The following is a 20,935-nucleotide window of genomic DNA, read 5'->3' on the forward strand; positions in this document are numbered from 1 at the left end:
GGCAGACTCAGGGCAGGGCAGTGAGGGGAAGGGGGCGAAGTCAGGACAAGGAGAGGAGAGGAGAGGAGAGGAGAGGAGAGGAGAGGAGGAGGAAGAGGAGGGAGGGAGGGTTACCATGATTAAGCCGATCACTTTCGTCAGCGAGTCCAAGTGAATGTCGTCGGTCGGGGATGGACGAATCAAACTTCCCGTGCAAGGAGCACTGTGACCCGCGACAGCGTGAGATAAATGAAGGAGGAGGAAATCATCATCATCATTATCATCACCATCACCACCACCACCACCATCACAATCATCATCATCCGTCTCCATCGTCATCGTCATTGTCGTCGTCATCATCATCGTCACCATCACGATTATTGACATCAAGATCGATGATTCGACCTCACCTGCAGTACTTCTGGTTGGGAGGAATGCTTTCCCACAGTCCGGTGATCGCAACCCCTGAAGGAAACATGCTCAGCAACTTTTACCCTCCCCTCTTCTCCCTCCTTCTTTCATCTCCTCTCGTGTTTCCTCTCCTTCCCAATCCTTCTTTTCAATACGGTTATCCTTACCCCACCTTGGCCCACCTTCCCTCCTCCTCTCTCTCTCCTCCACTGCTCTCCTCCTCTCTCTCTCTCCTTCACTGCTCTCCTCCTCTCTCTCTCCTTCACTGCTCTCCTGCTCCTTTCTTACTCCCTCCTCCCAAACTCACCGACCAACAGCATGATAGAAGAGAAGACGCCGAGAGCACTGAAGTAAGACAACCATGACAAGTTCCGGAGCAGAACTGATGGCAAGACCAGGCATGTGTCACCAACACGAACAGGACAACAACGATGCAAAAAAGCAGCTTGCGATGATCAGCACGAGTGTAGCGCAGGTGTGAACATCGTCACGATCAATTGGGTTGAGATGAAGCTCGACATGAAGACAACTCTCATCAACCTGTTGGTAGGAAGAGGACCGCGGACAGGACCATGAAGTCTTGCCTCGCCCAATCTTGAAACACCTGCAAGAAATCCCTCCGAGTGAACAGGTCGCACATACCAGGTTCGCATCGCTACCGCGACATTTGCAAACTGATGATGCAGATTCTCTCCTTCGATGATCAAGTAACACAGCAGTAACTGTGACGACAACAGTCAGGATTTCACTCCCCGACTTCTCCATCGTAGCACCCGAAAGTTTCAGCAATGAATAAGATAGAGATGAATAGTTTCCCCCAGTTCCCGAAGACAACATAACCTGTCAAAGAGATCAACTGCACGTCAACCGTACCAATCTGTATGTCTTGCCCATATCATGAAACCCATAGATAGTGTAGGCCCCCGGTCCCTCACGAAGCTTGCTCTTCGGGGTATACTCTGATAAGCAGGGTTAGGTTTCCTCCCAGCATCATCCTCTACAACTTTCTTGTCTCCACAACCACCACCGATACCACTTCTACCTCCACCACCACAAACACCAACACCTTCGTCTCCTCCAATACCTTCTAATCCTCCAAAACATCATCATCATCATCATCATCATCATCCACAGGTGCCGCTGCTGCTATGCTGCAGCATCCTCTCCCCTACAATCCCCGCCATAATATCGAACATCGTGATTGCTCCATCATCACAATCTCAACAACGTCCATCGATTACCAACAGCAGACAAAGGACAAACCTTGCAGTCGACCCAGCAGCTTTGCCGTGTAGCAAGTAAAGAGAGAAAAGATGAGGAGGATGACCATCCCGAACCATCCTGATGCAAGCAAGCGCTTTCAAAACAACAACACCTCATCCTCCTCCTCCTCCTCCTCCTCCTCGTCGTCCCTCCTCTTCCTCCTCCTCCTCGCATTTTACCTGCAAGTCTCATAGCGTACGGCAAACTCAACAACCCAACTCCCATCAACAGGTTGAGGGCGTTGAAGACAGTCTTGCGACTCCATCAGCGACCGCAAGCAGCACACGGACAGCACAAACCTGTCCGAACGAGGAGAGAGCGACTTCTCCTGTCGCGGATATCCTTGCCGACGATCGTCCACTTCATCATAACAAAAGGTCAGCAAGTTCGTCTAGAACAAGCACATTTTATTCACCTTCCTCCCATGATGTCATGATCGGACAACAGACTCTCTGTCTCTGCTGCATACTGACCCAGCCCTCCTGATCATCGTGTTGAGCATTACGGCACACCGCACAATCCTCTTCTCTGCATACTCTGCGCTACATCAAAGTCCTCCAACGACTTCAATCCTGACACAACCGTCAGACTTCTCAGAACCACAGCATGCGGCGTCACCGATGTTCTTCATGTGCGAGCCCGAGCTCTCCTATCACCACAGTCACCACAAGCGCCACCAGCCGCCGGCGAAAGTTTCACCCTCATCAACATCAACGAGTTGGAGCGCGACGAATGCTCGCCAGTCTCCCTCGCCTTCCAGTTCATCTCAGCACGCAGAAGCAGCGCAGACGGGACACGACTCGTCACCTCCTGCGACGTGAGGGACGTGCTGAGGATGGGAGGCTGCGCCGAGGCATGCGATAGCGACCTGCAACTAGTATCAGAAGAGCAGGAGGACACGATGCCCGGGCTTGCCTCGCCCTCTGCTCCTCCATGGGGTCTGCTGACATGGTCTCGCTGTAAACCCAGGGGGAGCGACTCTTGAGCAAGTACTGCAAGCCTGTCAGCAGAGGTTCTGTGCATGATCCGAACGAGCGATCGCAACACAGCAGGACCAAGACGTCACTCCTTGTCTCCTTCCTCCTCCCCTCCCCCTGCCTACCTCACTTTCTCACCCCACTCCCTCCTCCTCAACGAAATACTCCTCCTCCTCCTCACCACCACCACCACCACCATCCGCATCCTCTCAATCATCAACATCATGCATGAAGGAAGTGAGACAGGAGGACTGAGCAAGGGTCCTGCACTCACCGACATCTCCAGTGATCGTGAAACAGCGTCGACCCATGACCCAGCCTCCGGCATACTCTCCTCTCCCATCCCTTCCTCTTCTCGACCCGCTCCTCCCGAGATCGGGAATGGCCGGGTCTCTCGAGACGGGTCTGCCATGTTGCCTGCAAACCACGAGTCAACCCTGTTGCACTGACATGCACGTTTTAGTCGCCATCGTCTTTCTTTCTCCTCCTCTATGACTGTGCCGGTATGTGCACGATGAGTGCCAACATCTTCAACCCGAGCGCACAGCAGAGCGACGGAGAGTCTATCGCTAGTGTTGCATGACATCCCTGCTCTGCTTTCTCTCCTGTACATATTTCCATCGAATTCCCTCCTGCTAATCCTATTCCTTCTGTTTCTCCTCCTTCTACCCCTCCATCGTCATTGTCACCATAACCACTACAATCTCAATCTTTTCTTCACTATCACATCCCCAAGATCAGTAACGTGAACACCCTTCATCCTGACTCCTACGTCTATCCTCCATCGCCTTGGTACCCCTACTACGTACCGCAGGGGACTGTTACTACTGAAGTTTTACTCATAAAAAACGAAAAGAAAGAAACACAAAAAAAACGCAAAAAAGAGGCTTTGAGAGGTCCTATCCCGGGATCGGCGTACCCTGGCAGCCCTGACGGCGGCCGGCCCGGGCCCCGGGCCGGCCGGGCCCGGTCGGACGGTACCGTACGGTCCGTGGCAGCGTGACAGGCTACTCAGTCTTTTCTCAGTACTATGGAAAGCACAGCTCGGACCGTCTCCGGGCCCGGGATCAGGCCCCCGGCGTCCCCAAGCCCCGGGCCACTGACCGGCGTCTGGCACTCGTCCCGAGTCCGCCGGGCCGGGCCGAGTGATCCGAGTCAGCCTCCGGGGAGCCGCGCTTCCGGCGGCGTACCGATCAGCTGTGGCCCGGCGCCGGCCGTCCCGGAGTCCCATCCGGAGTCCCCGAGTCACCGTGGCACTGCTGGCCAACCGGCGTCCCGGCGCGGCCGGGCGAGTACGGTCCGAGCTGGCACGGTCCGATTCGAATCAACTGAGTTGAGCGGATCGGATCATGATCATGATGGTGGCGTGACGGACGGTCGCCGGGCCCGGGCCGCCCCCGGGCCGGTGACCGACCGCCGGCGTCACACTCGCCTCCCGGAGTCACTGAGCAGCCCGGCGGCCCGGGGCCCCATCTGCCGCCGCCGTGCCTGCACGGTGTCACTGTGACCGTCACTGCGCGGCCGCGCGGCGCCGCATCCCGGCGCCGTCCGACCCGGCCGCGCGATCGACAGGCCGCGGAGTCCAGTGCTTCGGAGTGAGAGGCTTAGCGGCGGCAATTGCGGAAGTTCAAACTTGCTTGATTGAGCGACTCAGGCCACGGTCGGATTGAATGGCAATGCTGCCGCCGCACGCCTGCCAGTCACTCCTGCCATCATCTCATCCCGGACGGCCCCCGGGCCCGGGCCCGGGCCGGGCGGCGGCCCGGCCCTCCCGGCGGGAGGCCCTCGCCGAGTCGCGGCTCCGGCGAGCCTGAGGTGATGTCATGAAAGGGGGTCGTAAATCCGATCGGCATTTAGTATTACGGGATGAGACCCTTGAGTTACGATGAGAGACAGATAAAATTAATAAATATGAAACAACGTGAGTTTAGGGGTTCATATATTATTTGTAGGTTAATTTGTACCTACTATAATGGTGGTTTATTGCGGATACATTTTTTAAAAACAGATGGGTCACGGGACACAAAAACAGAGTCCGGGCCGTATCTGAGAGTTTATACACTTTTTCAAATATTATCCCTAAATTTCAAGTATTGTTTCATTTATTTCAACTACAAGCACTCGCCCCCCGTCGCCCCCCATCCTTTCCCCTTCGATCACCCACCCTATCATATCGTAGGGAAATACACCCTACCCCACTCGTTGAACATCTACCCATCCACATGACCTCCGCGTTTCCATCGACGCCTCTGCTGCAAAATTCTCTGAACTCCACATATCAAAAGTCTCTTGAATCCTCTACCGGACGTATACCCTCCCTCTTTCCACTACCCCCACCCACCAACACCAATGAACCACCTTGCTTACATAATCAAACCTTCCGTTCTACCCCCTATCGCTCAGATCCGTAGAAGTCTGATCGTACCCCCACCCTCGAATTTCAGATGACCGACTGCAACTACCCATCTCATCATATGATTGTACCCGGTACTTCCACTTTCACTGTTGTCACACACCCTGCTTATTTGTACCCCACCATGGCCCTCAGTTTTAGAACGAATTTTAAGGGGGTTTGCCTAAAAGTATTATAGTAGTATCTCAACAACCCCAAAGATACGACCCCCACCCCCTACCCCTCTTGTTGCATCACTACCCCATTGTCCTAGTACCCTACCCTAATTTTTCAATGCATTCAATTCGATGAAATACCGGTGATCAAGTACGTATACCAATCGTCAGATCACCCTACCCTTTATTGCCCATTCCATTTTCCATCCCCCTCGAGCAAGGAATTTCAGGGACGTTGTGAATGCAGCGAGTAGAAGGCCAATGGTTGACGAAGAGAGACAGAAAGCGACGGGAGGAAAGATGGAGACGATAGGAAGATGAAAAGACAAGAGAGCCTGAAAGTGCTGATGGAAGAGAGGCAGATTCAGAATCACGGGGAGAGCGATATAGGGAGAAAAGATTGAAAAGGTCAAAGCTTTGTGAGTCCAGACTCAGGTATACATAGAAGGAAGGCTACCAACAATCTTTTTGAGATACAAATGAGAATCACAAGAAAATGACATAATTGAGAATTGATCGCAATGAGTTTGGCGGTTGCCAGAGAGTATAAACAAAAGCAATCAAGGAACTTGGATCAGGATGAAGGGTGGAAAGGTACTGATCACAGTCAAGGCAAACAGGAATAAGGTAGAAAACGTATTGCTGTCGATTTTGTGGTGCGTAGAGCCCATCAAAATAGAACATGATTCTTCTAAGGGTGCGAAAATCAAAGAGTGGGGGAGTGTGGAGGTATTTGAACATCAAAGTGCAGAATACGGAGGGTTAAAGCACAGTTTCTAGAAATGATACGTTGTATGTAGGCTGACTTTCTTATCAGGTTGCTAAAAGATTTGTTCAAGAGGCTTTTCCCGGATATCAGTGATGCTAGTCTTGTGCGGCCTTGCCTGAAGATGAGAAGTGTGCTCTTGTCAATCTCAGTCTTTCTGCTTGTCAGTGGTCAGATTTTCGCAGAACAAATCTGTGGAAGACATGATTCCAGCGCGCAAACCAATCCGCATGCCGTGAAACAGGAAGGAAATACGCAGAAGAAATGCCATTTTGGACAGTCCTGCCCGTGCAAATCATGGGCAAGCACTATACAGAGGGTTTCCTCATCCGATTCCACGCCTGAGTGGCCAACTCTGCAGAGGAGCCTTTCCGATCTCGAGAGGGAACTTCAGGAACTTGGCGGTGTAGATATTAGCTCGTACGTTCAAGATCGCGCAAACCAAAACACAAAGATGATGCCAAGTTACCAGACAACTGAACATCGCGCAACCGTTGACAGGATGCAGATGAGAATGGTGTTCAGGAAGTAATCATCCAATGCACATCTCCGAAACCTTGAACGTACAAGATGTAGTGTATCTGGACCGCACGGTCCTTTCTGTAAATGATAAATAACGCAAAAGCAAGTTTGACACAAGTGGATAGATCTCTTGGCTCGTGTTCGCCAAAGACATAGCTGTTTGATTCGAATTGATAGTGAGAAGAGTGGGATCAAGAAACATTTCATGCTAAATCAAAACAAGAACTTGTCGTGAGACTGCCACTATACAAGCTTAATGTCCAATCACGTAGCTGCTGGCGTAGGGAAGGATGTTTGCAGGCTGGCTTCCTGGAATTCCACCAAGATTGTTCTCATCCGTCGCCTGTCAAACAAAAATCAGCTTGAGTCCCAAAAAAGTGTATGACAAGTACCGTGTGAGAAAAAGCGGGTCCAGCCATGTTGATCTGCTTGGTTCCTGCGCCAGTGTAGAACTGATCTGCGGGAAGATAGGTTCCCTCCATATCTGGCATTGTCCATGTCAAAACACAAACAAACGAGGCTTGTAACGGGTGACGAAAGCTTACCAGCCGACCATTCATACAACTTTTGGGTCTTCAGGGCCTTGGTGCTCTGTCCAGATCCATCTCCCTTGTTGATGAAGGCAACGTTCGTGCCTTCGGCATTCAACTTTGACATGTGGCCAAGGCCGGAACCATCTCCAACATTTGCAAACACTTTGTTGGTGCCCATGCCCCCAGCATTGGGAAGAGGGATATAGTTCAACTTGGGAGTATCAGCAAGCATCTGAACCCTGCTCTTGGTGCTCTGACCGTCTCCGTCGCCCTTGTTCAAGAAAGCACGGTTGGTTCCCTGCTTGTCATGGAAGCTTGGGAGAGGAGCGTACTGGGGTCCAGCCTTCTCAGCAAGCATCTGAACCCTGCTCTTGGTGCTCTGACCGTCTCCGTCGCCCTTGTTCAAGAAAGCACGGTTGGTTCCCTGCTTGTCATGGAAGCTGGGGAGAGGAGCGTACTGAGGTCCAGCCTTCTCAGCAAGCATCTGAACCCTGCTCTTGGTGCTCTGACCGTCTCCGTCTCCCTTGTTCAAGAAAGCACGGTTGGTTCCCTGCTTGTCATGGAAGCTTGGGAGAGGAGCGTACTGGGGTCCAGCCTTCTCAGCAAGCATCTGAACCCTGCTCTTGGTGCTCTGACCGTCTCCGTCTCCCTTGTTCAAGAAAGCACGGTTGGTTCCCTGCTTGTCATGGAAGCTGGGGAGAGGAGCGTACTGAGGTCCAGTTTGCTTCTGTAGGAGGAGGAATGCAGGGCTATGGATTTCCCTCTCGTTAAGCGCCACCATCGTGCACAGCACGGCCACAACACAGGCGGCAGCTACTGCAGCCCGCATTTCCTTTTGTCGCGGCTCTTCGTAATTACCCTTCACAGACTACCCCCTCCTTATCCATGTGGTGTTACACTCCACTCAAAGGGGTGGGGTTTACTCTGATGAAACTGGACGGGTACTCCAGAGGCTTTCTGGTACCTACCCCTAAGGGTACCGATATTGGTGCTGGACCCGTCACTAGTCTTCAGGGAGCATGCTAGGGAGGGTGGCCATCGGGGAATAGTACCCTACCTTCTCCCCATAATATTGTGAGGAAACAAGGGGTTTTCGGTCCGGGGGCACCGAGAGTTCAATAATAGAAGGCCGTCGGAGCCGGCGGAGCGCCAGTGGCCGCGGCGCGAGCCGCCCGTGCCCGGCGGCACCGTACGGCGTGCCCGGGGCCGGGCCCGCTGGCCCGGCCCCGGGCCCCGTAACTGGGCCCGAGTCCGAGTCTTAATTAACTTTGAGTAAAGAGAGTATCAGTCTCCTGATTGTCCTGGTACTGCCATTTTTAACTTAACTTTGAGTAAAGGCCTAGTGAGCAGGACTGACCTTCGGGGTGAACTCACAGTCATGAAAATGAACCTGCCACGCTGACGGGCACGAAAGGGGACACACAACCCCCTCCCATCCCCAGATTATTGGTGGACCCCTCCTGGAGAGACGGGAAACTCCACTAGGACCTTGGAAGGCTAGGGCCCTTTTTAATCCGCAGGGTACACCTACCTCTTGAGTCCTAGGAGAGGGAATAGAGCCCTAAAAATTAAAACCTATCGAATACGACCACTTACCCCTTTTACCACGGTACTGGAATAGCACTTTCCTAGGACCCCTTTATTACTCCGCCTTTTAAAATGTTTTTTGTGCCCCAAAACTCGTTTACGGGATGATGGACCCCTACCCACATCATTTACCAGAACATTTTCACACACCCCTGAAATTGTAATGTACATCATTATCCACACAAAATCTTCAATTGGCTCATCGATATTCAAACTACAAGCATCTATCCATGTGTACCCCTACCCCCAAATGTTGAACCCCTACCCATCACAAATCCACCAAAGTCTAAAATCGGGTAGCCTTGCAGGCAGGATCCCTTAGCAAGCATCAACCCTCGTAGTTTTCTTGATCCCCTCCTCCTGCCTCCTCATCCTGTCCTGCTTGTTCTTCCTAGAATCCTCCTGCTCCTCTGTTCGCCAGTACTCCTCGCTCCTGCACCCCTCTGAGAGACCTCTAGTACACTTTAAGATAATTCCACCCAGATTATTCGACTGAAAGCAGATATGTCAATAGGGAAGGCAGCGAAAGTGGAGGACGATATGGATCAATCGAGATCAATCTCCTCCCGTGCGACTGTCACCATCTTGAGCGAAGTGGAATGCTCAGATTGTATCGAGGAGCTTGATGCAACTTTACCCCTGGAATCTTGGGGGGAATCCACAGGAGAAGATGAGCACGATGTGTTTTCCAATTGTACCATAGAAGAGATCCTACTCAATGTAGCTCTGGGACATACCCTTGTGGGCTCACAGAGTACTTTCAGATGGCTCTCACAGGATGTTCTACAGCATGGAATCAAGCCTGCAGTCGAGAATGCGCACCAGCGAGCCTTGATGGCGCGAGGATATAGAACCCCACCAAATCATCAAGAACCGGAAACAGAGCACCTTGGACCCCCTCCTGTCATCAGGAAGTCAAAGAAAGCGGATAGTTCCATAATTGTTGTGAAAGCAACGCGCCTGGCAACTTCAAAGTTCACAGAATTTCCCCATGCACCATTTCAATGAGTACAACAAGAGCTATTACTTGGATAGGACACTGTAAATTCAATATTTAACATGCATCATTTATTTATTTGACATCTACAGCTTGAGTAGCAGCATACAAGAAAGTAGAACCACAAAAAATCTTTCAATACGATCCGTTGAGCCAACTTCAGGTCTAGCTCGACTCGGCAAGAAATTTGCGAAATTGCCTATGGAATTATTTAAATACATAAATCCATTTGAAATCACATCAAAGAAGATACATTTCGACTCAGTGCAGCATTGCTGATACTGATGGACTTGGATCCCATCACCTGTCGTCCATCCTGTCGTCTGGTTGTTGCAATGTATCAGCAATCCCATCTGGTACAACTTTCAACTTACATTGGTCTTGCATTCAACGAAGCAGCTCTTCTCAAGATAGTAGTAACTTGGGGCTCCCACCCTGAAGTTCTTCACGAGAGGTCAGTCCGCCGATGAGTTCATGACGAGCGTACTGTAAAACATGCCGATCCTGCGCTGCAATTCACAAGAACTCCGATGTCCTGCATGAAGTTTGAGCCACGTTGAACATTACTTCTTCCCTTGTTTGCCTGCAGACAGCCTCCATCGTATCCACTGTTCACAACGCACGGCTGTTGAGTTGTGTAGCATTCAATGCAACAACCTGCCATACGGAGCAATTAGAACATCTCGAGACTTCAATTACTCTTGTCCCCTTACCAAAGTTAACGAGGCAGATGCCTGTGAAGCTTAAAAAAAACCTCTTCCATGGCATGTTTGTTTCTAGGAACCGGCGGCACAAAAGGATGAAAACGTCTTGCTTCTTGAACAAAGCATTAACATGCCGCCTGCTTCCCAAACGTGTCAGTGCAATTGTTAGGATGTCATGCACTGCAGTTGTATGAAGGTGAAACTGGAAGAAAGCAATCACTATGACATGCTACAGCAGATGATGAAGGATTGTCATTCGCCTAAAACAAGAATACGCTTCTACGAATCAACTGTCTTGGACTTTTAGCGATATGATTTTTGTCTCTCTCGCGTCTCCCTCCCACTCTCTGTTTCCTTTTCACCCTCCCTAACAGCTGATGGATGTCATTTTAGCCTCATATTTCCTCCTGAGCCTTCATGGGATAGATTGGGGCCAGACACAAGAGCATGAACTTTTGTCTCTATTTCTACGAGCATGAACGTGCGAGGACGGCATCAAGAGGGTGCCATCAGATGTCGATATTGTCATTCAGACAGGAGCGTCTGACAGCAGCTTCCACCATGCAGCGCAGGACAGCACGACAGCCATCTCGGTGCTGGCATCGCTCATTTCTCGTCACCAGTAGGAACGGCATCGGCTTTCTGGGGTGGGTCATGATGGGGGTACGTTCTGGAGTAGGAGAAGGGGTGGTGTAACATATTTGTAGGAGGGGGTGGTCTGCAATGTTAGGGTAGGGGTGGGGGTTGAAATTGGTTGGTTGTCTCTTCGCGCGCAGGATTCATGGTGGAGGCGACGGGACGGAGGAGGAGGAGGCAGGGGGAGGCAGGGGAGGAGCATGCAGTGGGAAAGAAGATGGCGGGCTCAAAGGCGAAGGCACACGGGGCAAAGTTTCGTTCGAAGACATTGAAGGTAGAAAGGATGAAGTTGTTGGAGATGGGCTACCAAGCAGAGGAAAAGCGACAGTTTCCCATTCCTCGCTTCCCCCTTACATTGGCAAGCTATGTTCTTGTCTTTCAGACGGATGATGAATGGATAAGTGGTGAGGGTGTGTCCTACGCTAAGCTAACTATGCAGCCTATCTTGGATAAGCTCCGATCTGCTGACATCATCGTCCGAGAGTTCATGAGCTCTGATAACAAGTACATGTTTGCTCTTGTGTCCATCGCCGAAAAACGACAGAAGATGATAGCAGAAATCATGGGAGAGTATGAGCTCATCAGACTAAGACTTCAGAAGTTGGACGACGAGATGAATGAGATCAAAGGGGCAGGCGCTTGGATGCATTTCCAGGGACATCTTGCTCCGCATTATGAGAAGTCGACAGAGGGGACTGTGTTCTCTAGCTGCCAGCAACAACACATAATTCACTTCCTGCTCAATGACGTTGATGAGCGAGTGCTAGGACCACAACTGATGCAGAAGGAGGCTTGCGAACCTGGCAACAGCATATTGGAACAGCTGCAGATAGACGAGAAGATAGTCGATCATTTCCCATTGCATCAAGAGAACAAGAGGGAGTGGCTGGAGAAGTTTTGGGTAAATTCGTATGCCAACAAGCAGCCGATAGAAGACATCCGCGAGTACTTCGGTGAAGAGATCGCTCTTTACTTTGCTTGGTTTGGTTTCACGCTGAAAATGATGTGGATTCCTGCCATTCTTGGGGTAACAAGCAACTATGAGGAGGTTGATGAATTGAGTTTGGTGCAGGTATTAGTATTTGCTGCGCAAATCATATCAATACAATCGGGCTCTGTCGACAATCCGTTCACTCCATTGTTCTCGCTATTCGGTGAATCGTGCGAAGCTACGAGATGAAAGCTGATTTTTCACCTCAGTCGCAGCCTGGGGCATTTTCATGACGAGTGAATGGAAGAGACTTGAAATAATATATCAGAATGAATGGAGCCTTGCCGAGTATGAAGACAAAGAGGTACCCGTTGGACCTGATACCATGAAACATTTTCTGAATTCCAACAGAGCGACCGAAGAGAGTTTGTACAAAATTCAAAGACATACAAAAGATTGAACAACATCACCTCGAAAGAGGTTGAGTTATTATGCCATTCTTGCGATCTCGAGGTTGTGTAACAAGTTCTTTCAACCAGGAGTTCTATCCCGATCCAATTTGGAGAAGCATATTTCTTACAGCGAGCGTGACCGCAGGTGAATTTGCATTATCTCTTCTTCTTGTTGTTATAGCAGTAGCCGAACTTTTCTGCCGCAGTATCTGGTGTGATCTTTCTGATCACGTTAACGACTTTGGGGTTGGAAGTTTTGAAGTCTAGTCTTGGGAGCATCGAAGGAGGATCCGGTTTGCTCAGAGCTTTCTGACCCCCAGGGCTGCCATGACTGATTCTCTCAGAGTGGATTCCTCGGGTTATCGGCACTCTACTGCAGGCGATCCTGATCCTAGCCTTCCGTTGGGCATCAGAACATCTTTGTGAGTACTTCACTGCCCTCGAGAACTGGAGATTCGATTCGCAGGTCATTGTGATCCACATTTGTGGTGGCTGTTCTAACCTTGCCTTGTAGTATCGAAATGCGTATGTTTCAAAACTATTGTCGATCACGTTCATCAACGAGTTCTTTCCGATATTCTGCGTTGCGTTTTTGAACAATCGCTATCAACCTTTTGGTGCATACATGGGTTGTCCGGTGAGGCCAAGCGAGATTCTTCTGAGCGGGATCTGATGTGTGATTTAGGGGTCAAGCTGTGTCGATTACTTGGAGATTGTTGTCTCTATAGTGTTCCTCACTCGGCTAGTGAGCAGAAGAGTATTCGAGATGATGCGAACATCCAATCGACCAAACGAGGAGTCAGTCGATGATATCGGTAAATGCTGTCATCGCACTTATTTGCTTTCGCTGACAACCACCTGCCGTGAACAGAAGAGGAGGTTGGGCGAGTTGAAAATGTGATGATCTATCGTTCATATGCGTGTGATCTGATCAGCATGTGTGTACAGGAGTTCAAGAAGCCCTCGTTCCCAGGGATTGACCATTTCTTCGACTCAAGGGTATCAGTTGCCAGGCTCAAAGCAGCCCCTGTTGACATGAACTTCAGGTGGTTGACTTAGGCTACATCTTGCTGTTCGGATCAGCGTTTCCGCTCATGGTGCAGCATTACGGTACAGCAAGCTTCAAGAGCTGACCAGCTCTCTATCAGATTCTCATCTTCGTTGCAACGAGCATCTTTGAGCTCAGAGGAAGAGCACGACAACTCTTGTTCTCTCTGCGACGACCTCTGTGAGTCCCACGAATCAGAGGGGGCAGGAAATAACTTTCAGTGTCCTTTAGGTACAGATGCTCGCAGACAGTGGGGGCATGGGGGATCATTCTGGACATCATAGTGATCATGAGCATTGTTACGCAGAGCGCGTATATCTGCTTCACATCTAATGCTGTCTTGTACTACTTTCCCAACATCACGGTTGGCCTTGCTTCATGGTGCGTATGTCGTGATTTGATCTTGATACGTCAGATGTACGGGCGAACGGCACTAGCGCTAGCGCTAGAGCACATCTTGCTCTTCATCAAGGCAGATTTCCATGACTCGATGCGATCAAGTCGCTGAACTTCTGCTCGCAGATTGTGGTGGAATCTCAAGTCGACATTCCGGGCGATGTCGACATCGCCTGCAAGCGGAAGCTGCACGAGAAGTCAGTCTTTCTTGACGGCCTGGGAGAGTATGACGAGGTATGAGGACCGTGAGGCTCGTGACTGAGTTCGGCTGAGCATCCCCACTGCAGGAAAGGAACGTGGCCTTCTATACCTCTGACGAGGGATACGCAGAGTACGCGCAGTAGATTCAGATGGTGTATGCATAGACTGTGAGAGTACAGCTCCACACAAAAGAATGTCTTGTACAGTACAACATTCAATGTCCACGCCACATACTCGACACAGTAGAATAACCAATCATGTTCTCATCGATCTTGGAAACACTTTACCTCAGTGACAAGTGCTTTACGAGTGTAGCCATGCTTTCTGTGCATTGCGGACCACGAATCGTAAGTGTTTATTCGCGCTGTCTAGCGATACTTCGGAAACACCAACAGTACTGAGTGAGCTAGAACGGAGAACCGATACTGTTGATGCTCTGACCGTGAGGTGAAGTCTCCGATGAAGCAGTGCTTGAATCGTCAAAGTGGAGTTGCTTGTTGATAGATCCCTCCACGCTCGTCCTGTCCTCAGCCCTACTCTTACGCGCGCTGAACCATATGGGCATGTCCTCCGGCCTCAAGGCTGTTTCTTGGGAGGACCCCTGATGGCTGTGCTGAGAATAAACAGTCGACTTGAGTTCGTCGTCGCTCGAGAGGTTTCTTGAACGCAACTGTTTGTTTCGAACATCTTGAACTGACACAGCTCTTCTGTGTTGACTCTGAGCCATGTTCACCTGATACTTTCTTCTTGCAGCTTCTCCTGCCTCGACAAACTTCATCTGTGTTATTCGATCTTCGTACAAAAAAGGGTCTTGCCGATGCGACGCCTTGGAGCCTCTGCCATCAAGGCGGAAGGTGTCAGTAACCATCCTGACTTGACATGCTCATCGCAACACGGGCGAAGAAAACAAGTGAAGGGTAGCAAGGAGCACAGGAGCCTCAGCTCACCTTGTCTTGGACTGGTAGTTCAAGGACCCGTAAGAGATGATGTCAGCGTAGATGGGAGGAACTGTAGGCACTGCCTTGAGGTTGAAGCTGCTGCTGGAGAACTTGGACTCGATGATCGAATTGTCTCTTATCAGGGTGACAAAAACAAAATCAAAGCTCTCCCCTCCTCTGCCGTGCAGGGGCCTCGCAAGGTGAAGGTTTACTGCTGTCTCTGCAGGGCCCTCTAGCAGTGCTGCTACGACATCAAGGTCGTACCCCTTGACGATGTTGCTGTCAACAGCCAGCAGCCTGTCTCCCGCCTCCACCTTGTTCTGATGGAACTCCACATTGTCTGAGAACACCCGCATCACCACGATGGATCCAGTCTTGGACTCCCCCAGCTCCAGCCCGAGGCAGCAAACCTTCCTTTCCCTGGTGACCTGCCCCACGCTATGCCGCATGCTCCTCGCCCTCTCCTCCTCATTCGCCTCGATCGACTTGCCGTGCCCTGCTGCTTCCAGCTTGTGGCCGCTGCAGATACCCACGAGGTACTTCCAGAAATCCATCTTGTCGTACATACCCTACACAAGAATGTTAGCAGGTGATCCAGGTGTTGAAGATTTCATCGCTCCTCCGACATCGCCATCCTTACAGCCATGGGGTCAAGATCTCTCGCGCACTACCAATGGTCAGAGGTGCCCTTCGCATATTTCTCCTCCTATCATCTCCTTCTATGGCTTCACTCATCGTGCGTCCTTTTGGACGTGTCTGTCCCTTTTCCCTTCCTCCTCCTCTGCCCTCCCTCTCCTTCCCTTCCTCACTCTCATGACATATCATAGTATTGATTCACCTTCCTACCTCCTACTCCACCATCTCGCCTTGCTTTCCTATCCCACGTTACTTGCTCCCCTCAATCATCTATCGCACACCCTCTCGTTTCCCTTTGCAATCTTACAGCCATCACTGAGGGTACTGCCATCAAAGGCGCGTCCCTGCCTCCTTCCTGTCATCCTGCACCATCTACCTCCTCTCATCCTGCCTTCCTCCTCCTCATCTCTCCTTCCTCTCCCTCTCCTCCTCCACGTCCCCTCTTTCCCACTCAGGGCCGCAGCCATACCGTGGTTTTGGTCTGTCGGCCGTTACTGCCGTTGCTCTCGGAACGGAATCTCCGACCGGCGCTCCAGAAATAGACTCGGGGGGCCGCTCGGGCCCGCCGGCTCCCTGAAGTCCATTGCGGCGGCCCAACTCGCAAGGGATTTGACATGGTGACCCGCAGTGACCTACTTGGCCAGCCCCGCCACTCTCAGCACACATGATGCGTTGTGAAACTAGCCAGAACTTCCGGGAGTCCCGGCCCACCGCCGGGGGGCCGGGCTGAGCCCTTTGCAAGTTGGGCTCACGGCAGTGAGGCTCATCAGTCGCGGCCCCCCGCTCATAAAAGTTTCTTTTTTGACTGAAAAGCAAGGCGAAACAGAGCAAAGCGTGAAAGGACCACGCAAGCGACGGCACTGGCATGCTCAGGACTCCGGGATCAGGATCGGACAAACGGATTTGACAGGGGTAGTCAAATAGATAAGACTTGAGTTGCGATGGACGCGCGCAAGGCGTCGAGCCTCGGAGTGAGGTTCAGGGACAGCCTGGCATGCAGACATGGGCATAGCGAACTTAGGAGGGAGATGGCAGCGACTGAGAGCGACTGAGCGGGAGAGAGAGTAGGTGGGAGAGGAAGGACCATGAGTGAAAGGGAGGGAGGGAGGGAGGGAGGGAGGGAGGGGAGGGGTCGGAGGGACGGTTGAATGGGTTGGGGAGCAACATTGTGAAATCGATCGGCGAGACTGTAGCCTTGACAGAAGAGGATGCTCTCTAAATGTACATGCAGCATGGCCCGATGAAAGATATGCTCTGCTTCCTGGCAAACGGCAGAACGAGATGAGGTTTTGGTTCTGCGCTACGTTCTTGCTATGTGCAGCTACCTCGCAGACTATCCTCTGGTCAACATCAGACTACCGGTACCTTCTCTTGCTCGTGCCACCATTGAACCCGCACTGGCTTGACGCAGCGTTCAGCTCACAATGGCAGGACTGGAGGGTTGCTCTTGATTCGGGCACCCTCGACGTCGTAGTCTATGATGACGCTATCGCGAGCCCCGACAGTCTGCTGAACAGCAAAGCCACCTGGTGGTACCTGTTCCCGGAGAGCTTCCTTCGGTTGGGCCCCGGTCAGTCCTCTCTCTCCCCTCCTCCTTCCTATCTGTCGTCTCCCGCCTCTCCCTCTGTCTTCTCCCTCCTTCTCCCCCTCAGTGATGGGACGGTGAAGCTGGAGCTGCAACCTGTGAGAGCAGAGCTATGCGCACCTCGCAGCTGCTTATCCTCCCCTTCATCCTCCTCTCGCTCCCCTGCCTCCCAACGGAAGTGACAGAAGAGCAGCAGCGACGAACCCGACATGTAACCTGAGCTCTCTCGTTCCTCTCACTTCGTTCACCGCCTCTCGCAGCATCATCAGCACCCGCTGCGGATCGAAGCTTGGTCTCTTCGGAGCGGTGAAAAGTCTGCCTGCCTCCCTGCCTCCCTCCCTCCTCCTCCCTCTCTCCTCCTCCCTCTCTCCTCCTCCCTTTTGTCCCTCTTTCTCGACCGACCCTCTCCCATCCAGGTTACCCCCGGCCGAGTCGTGCGCACTGCGACCTGTCTCAACTTCCTCCCCTCCTCCAAGTGGTTCCTCATCAGCAAGAGGAACTCCGGATACCTCAAGCTCCGTCCGGCCTCCGAGCAAGATCTCGTCGGAGCTCTCTGGCACATTGCTGGTAGACTCGAGAGCTTCTCCTGCCTCTCCAGCTCCCTCACGTTCCCTTGCAGGCCTTCAGCTGAGAGGGAAGTACTACCGAGGGGAGGAGAGGACCCGCCTCTCTCAAGTGTCCTTGCAGCTTCTACCGGGCAGCAGGACCACAGCTGGAGGGGAGATCTTTGGATGCTGCAGGAATGGGACGTCGAGGCTCTGCTCCCGGGCTGCTGGAGAGTCAGTCTGCAAGGGGGAGGGAGGAAACGGTCAGGCAGCGACGGGGAATGTTGACAGGAGAGACTGGGACGACGGGCGATGGCCCAAGGAGGGGGCGGTATCGTGCCCGACAGTCTCATCGTGGCAGCCGAGAATCTCGAGCTTCTGGCCCAGGAGGGGCCGAGCTGGAGGGGGAGGGACCCTAACAGTCTACGGGGAGAACTTCGGTCTGTACGGCAGCCGCCCTCTGATCCGGGTGGGGCAGGAGGAAGCCAAGTGCGGGTACCCTCTGTCGCAGTGGACGGCAGGGAGCGCGCCCTCTGACCCGATGCTCCTCCCCTCGCACTGCAGGGACGGGCTGCTCAACGGGGGAGAGGATAAGGTAGACTGCGGAGGGGCCGACTGCCAGCCCTGTCAGCTCATGCAGCTCAACGAGCACTGTAGCGATGGGGTCCAGAACTTCGACGAGACTAAGGTGGATGAGGGAGGAAGGGACTGTCTGCCCGAGCATTGCTTCACAGCTGCTGTCGGGGACGAGACGGGAAACAACTGCGGAGGGTCCTGTCAGGTACGTCCAGCTCTTGCCTTGCTCGATTCCAGCTGAAGTCCCTGTCCCTCCCTCCCTCCCTCCCTCCCTCTGCTGTTTTCCAGCCGTGCAACCCAGCCAGGCAGGATGTCTCCCCGCAAACTTCAGTCCTCCTTTGCAGCATCCCACCAGGCACGATGGCTCGAGAGCCCCTCCAGGTCGCCATCCCGCAGGGCGAAGTCGGACACGTCATGCACACCTCCTGCGCCTCCTATCTCTCAGCTGGGGACCTCCTTCAGTACGGCAGCGTGGAGATGAAGTGGTCCAGCTTCTTGAAGCCCTTGACCGACACCTCCCAGCTGCAGGCCAGCTCGCTGGCCGTTGACACCGTCACGGGGGCGATCTTCGTCTCCGGCTCCCTGCTCGGCTCGATGGCCACAGGGACCACGAGGGGGGTCAGCTCGTTCCAGCTGGGGGAGGTCAGGGAGGCAGCTGGGGGGAGGAGCTGCTCTGCGGCTCTTCTACCGGGGGTTGTCGGGAGTTTTCTCGCTCGTTTCGAAGCCTCCGGCAGCTGCTCGTGGCTGACAACAGCCGAGCCCTTCACGTGCGTCTTCTCCGGTGACTGCACAGATGGAAGGTAGAGCTGCTGCTGCTGCTGCCCTCCTCCTCTTCTTGCTTCTACTTCTTCCTGTCCTTCCTGCTCTCCCTGCATCTGCTGCGGCTGCGGCTTCTTCTTGCTCCTGCTCTACACGCCCTTCTCGCATACCCAAAATTCATCCTCCTGTTCCTCCTTCGCTTTCTCCTCCTCCCCCTCCCCCTCCTGCTCTGTCTTCCTCTCCCCTCTTCCCCTCCTCACTGTCACCTCAGGCTGCAAGACGGAGGGAGTCTCAGCCTTGACGACCTTGTCCTCTACTCGACGCCGAGCGGGAGGAGGAGGCTCATCCTCTCCGGCGTCTTCGCCAAGTCTCCCGCCATCCTCTACAACGTCGACCCCGTCACAGGGCTCAGCATGAAGCAGTCAACAGCCCCTTCCTGCCCTTCACCCGTCTACAGGGTGGCTGACCCGAACTCCCGCCCCTCCTGCTCCTCCATGCGCATCGATCGGAGCTTCCCTTCCTCCAGCGGCTTCATCGCGGTCTTCACGGACACCGGCATCCTCGAGCTGCTCGTCCAGGGCGTCGCCTCCTCCTCCTCCTCTTCGGCAGCTCTTCCTTCCCCCCTGATGCTGACGCTCTCCCCCGCTAACGTCATGCAGCCTCCTCCTCCCCTCGTCTCCTCCTTTCCTCAAGGAACCGTCGGATCCCTCCTCTACTTCGCTGGTACCCTCAGCGTTCGCGCGAGCTCGACTCTGGTCAACATCTCCTTTCCCCAGCTCAACTTTCAGTCCTCCCAGTCCTTCGCGGCAGCCGTCGCCTCCCTCCTGCCCTCCTCCGACTCTTCCGTTGGCTTCGTGGGAAAGGCCTTCTTCACCGAGTCCTCCTTCCTCCTCCTGTGGGTTCGCTTCCTCTCAGATCTTGGCGCGCAGTCAGGCGTCAACCGCGTCAAGTCGTTCTCTGCCTCTTCCTCCTTCCTCGTCCTCTCCGCCACCTTCGGCCCTCCACCCTCCTCTTCCGTCAAGACTGTCAGTGTAGAGAGCTGCCAAGGAGGGATACCCGGCATGAGCGTGTTCTGTGCAGGAGGAGGAGGAGGAGGAGGAGGAGGAGGTCAGCTTCTTAGCTTTTCTCTGGCGGAGAGCTTCACCTACGATGGACCGGCAGGAGGATACAACAGCCTGGTGATCTGCTTCAACGAGGACGGCAGCATTGCCTGGAGCAAACGGCTGAGTCAGATGATCGTGATTTCCTCCTCCTCCATCTTCGAGGGCGTTCGCTTCCTCCGCAACCGCCCGGAGTTCACCAGCGACGCCTCCTCCGTCCCCTTCTACGCACCGAGCATGGAGGAGGCGGTCAGGAGGTACGGGGAGGAGGCGATCGACTTCACTGCCGTCACCTTCGTCGTGGTTGCGGGCACCCTGGGATCGAGCGGGAGCAGCGAGCAGAGCTCGGTCTCAGCTGACTTTGGGGTGACGCGGCAGCCGCTGGGCTGCAGCAGGAGGTTCAAGGTGGGAGAGCAGGGAGGAGCCCCCGCATCAGAACCTTGCAGCGGCTTCCTGCGGCCGCAGGGGACGGGGTCGGACTCGTTCCTGGTCAAGTACGAGGTCTCGTCGGGGCTGCCGGAGTGGGTGAAGCTGGTTGGGAGTGCGAATCAGCGGGAGGAGGTGACGACGGTGAAGGTGAAGGAGGAGGACGGGAGCATCGTAGCTGCGGGAACCATGGTCACTCCGTTCCTCTCCTTCTCCCCTGGTGTTGCTCTGGATGTGTTCGGGATGGTGAGGAGCGGGAGGCCCAACGCTGCAGGATGCAACGCGGTGTATGGGAACGCAGCGATCATGAAGGCGGACACTGCGAGGTAGGGGAGGAGAGGAGGGAGGGGAGGGAGGGGAGGGAGGGGAGGGAGGGAGGGAGGGAGGGAGGGAGGGAGG

The 20,935-nt window shown here is 53.4% G+C and overlaps 5 protein-coding genes across 5 annotated transcripts in view; 2 read left to right on the forward strand and 3 right to left on the reverse strand.

Annotated features, from left to right (window-relative positions):
• GUITHDRAFT_162545 (hypothetical protein) overlaps positions 1–3,049 on the reverse strand; it is a gene marked incomplete at its 3' end in the record, with an annotated part of 3,620 nt that extends 571 nt beyond the window's left edge. Inside the window, exons 1-17 of the mRNA XM_005835077.1 lie at positions 2,905–3,049; positions 2,569–2,645; positions 2,461–2,521; positions 2,353–2,406; positions 2,272–2,302; positions 2,190–2,225; positions 2,069–2,135; positions 1,953–2,013; positions 1,833–1,905; positions 1,654–1,731; positions 1,433–1,483; positions 1,264–1,349; positions 1,050–1,112; positions 931–994; positions 698–772; positions 390–444; positions 115–202 (exon numbers count right to left, since the gene is read on the reverse strand). Of these exons, the coding sequence (XP_005835134.1) occupies positions 115–202; positions 390–444; positions 698–772; positions 931–994; positions 1,050–1,112; positions 1,264–1,349; positions 1,433–1,483; positions 1,654–1,731; positions 1,833–1,905; positions 1,953–2,013; positions 2,069–2,135; positions 2,190–2,225; positions 2,272–2,302; positions 2,353–2,406; positions 2,461–2,521; positions 2,569–2,645; positions 2,905–3,042 (1,158 nt within the window). The 5' untranslated portion in view covers positions 3,043–3,049. The remainder of the gene's footprint in view (positions 1–114; positions 203–389; positions 445–697; positions 773–930; positions 995–1,049; positions 1,113–1,263; positions 1,350–1,432; positions 1,484–1,653; positions 1,732–1,832; positions 1,906–1,952; positions 2,014–2,068; positions 2,136–2,189; positions 2,226–2,271; positions 2,303–2,352; positions 2,407–2,460; positions 2,522–2,568; positions 2,646–2,904) is intronic.
• Positions 3,050–6,673: 3,624 nt separating this feature from the next.
• On the reverse strand, positions 6,674–7,852 carry GUITHDRAFT_162546 (hypothetical protein). The gene is made up of 3 exons (XM_005835078.1): positions 7,032–7,852; positions 6,879–6,970; positions 6,674–6,829 (listed from the first exon to the last, which is right to left on the reverse strand). The coding sequence occupies exons 1-3, from the start codon at positions 7,846–7,848 to the stop codon at positions 6,740–6,742; spliced, it is 999 nt and encodes a 332-aa protein (XP_005835135.1). The 5' UTR covers positions 7,849–7,852; the 3' UTR covers positions 6,674–6,739.
• A 3,374-nt stretch (positions 7,853–11,226) lies between these two features.
• On the forward strand, positions 11,227–14,114 carry GUITHDRAFT_106232 (hypothetical protein; the record flags this gene model as incomplete). Its single annotated transcript, XM_005835079.1, has 15 exons — positions 11,227–11,970; positions 12,016–12,097; positions 12,150–12,238; positions 12,286–12,354; positions 12,414–12,471; positions 12,533–12,619; positions 12,671–12,792; positions 12,841–12,963; positions 13,012–13,071; positions 13,275–13,325; positions 13,373–13,423; positions 13,475–13,554; positions 13,606–13,738; positions 13,897–14,004; positions 14,058–14,114. The coding sequence occupies 15 exons, from the start codon at positions 11,227–11,229 to the stop codon at positions 14,112–14,114; spliced, it is 1,914 nt and encodes a 637-aa protein (XP_005835136.1).
• Positions 14,115–14,310: 196 nt separating this feature from the next.
• Positions 14,311–15,470, reverse strand: GUITHDRAFT_151940 (hypothetical protein). Its single transcript, XM_005835080.1, has 2 exons — positions 14,919–15,470; positions 14,311–14,807 (listed from the first exon to the last, which is right to left on the reverse strand). Exons 1-2 carry the CDS (start codon positions 15,461–15,463, stop codon positions 14,378–14,380), a joined length of 975 nt encoding a protein of 324 aa, XP_005835137.1. The 5' UTR covers positions 15,464–15,470; the 3' UTR covers positions 14,311–14,377.
• A 1,356-nt stretch (positions 15,471–16,826) lies between these two features.
• GUITHDRAFT_137092 (hypothetical protein) overlaps positions 16,827–20,935 on the forward strand; it is a gene marked incomplete at both ends in the record, with an annotated part of 5,590 nt that continues 1,481 nt past the window's right edge. The window contains 6 exons of the mRNA XM_005835081.1: positions 16,827–17,115; positions 17,258–17,436; positions 17,547–17,697; positions 17,750–18,456; positions 18,540–19,051; positions 19,282–20,862. Of these exons, the coding sequence (XP_005835138.1) occupies positions 16,827–17,115; positions 17,258–17,436; positions 17,547–17,697; positions 17,750–18,456; positions 18,540–19,051; positions 19,282–20,862 (3,419 nt within the window). The remainder of the gene's footprint in view (positions 17,116–17,257; positions 17,437–17,546; positions 17,698–17,749; positions 18,457–18,539; positions 19,052–19,281; positions 20,863–20,935) is intronic.

Source organism: Guillardia theta (assembly GCF_000315625.1).
Source record: "Guillardia theta CCMP2712 unplaced genomic scaffold GUITHscaffold_23, whole genome shotgun sequence".
In the NCBI taxonomy this organism is placed as follows: Eukaryota; class Cryptophyceae; order Pyrenomonadales; family Geminigeraceae; genus Guillardia; species Guillardia theta.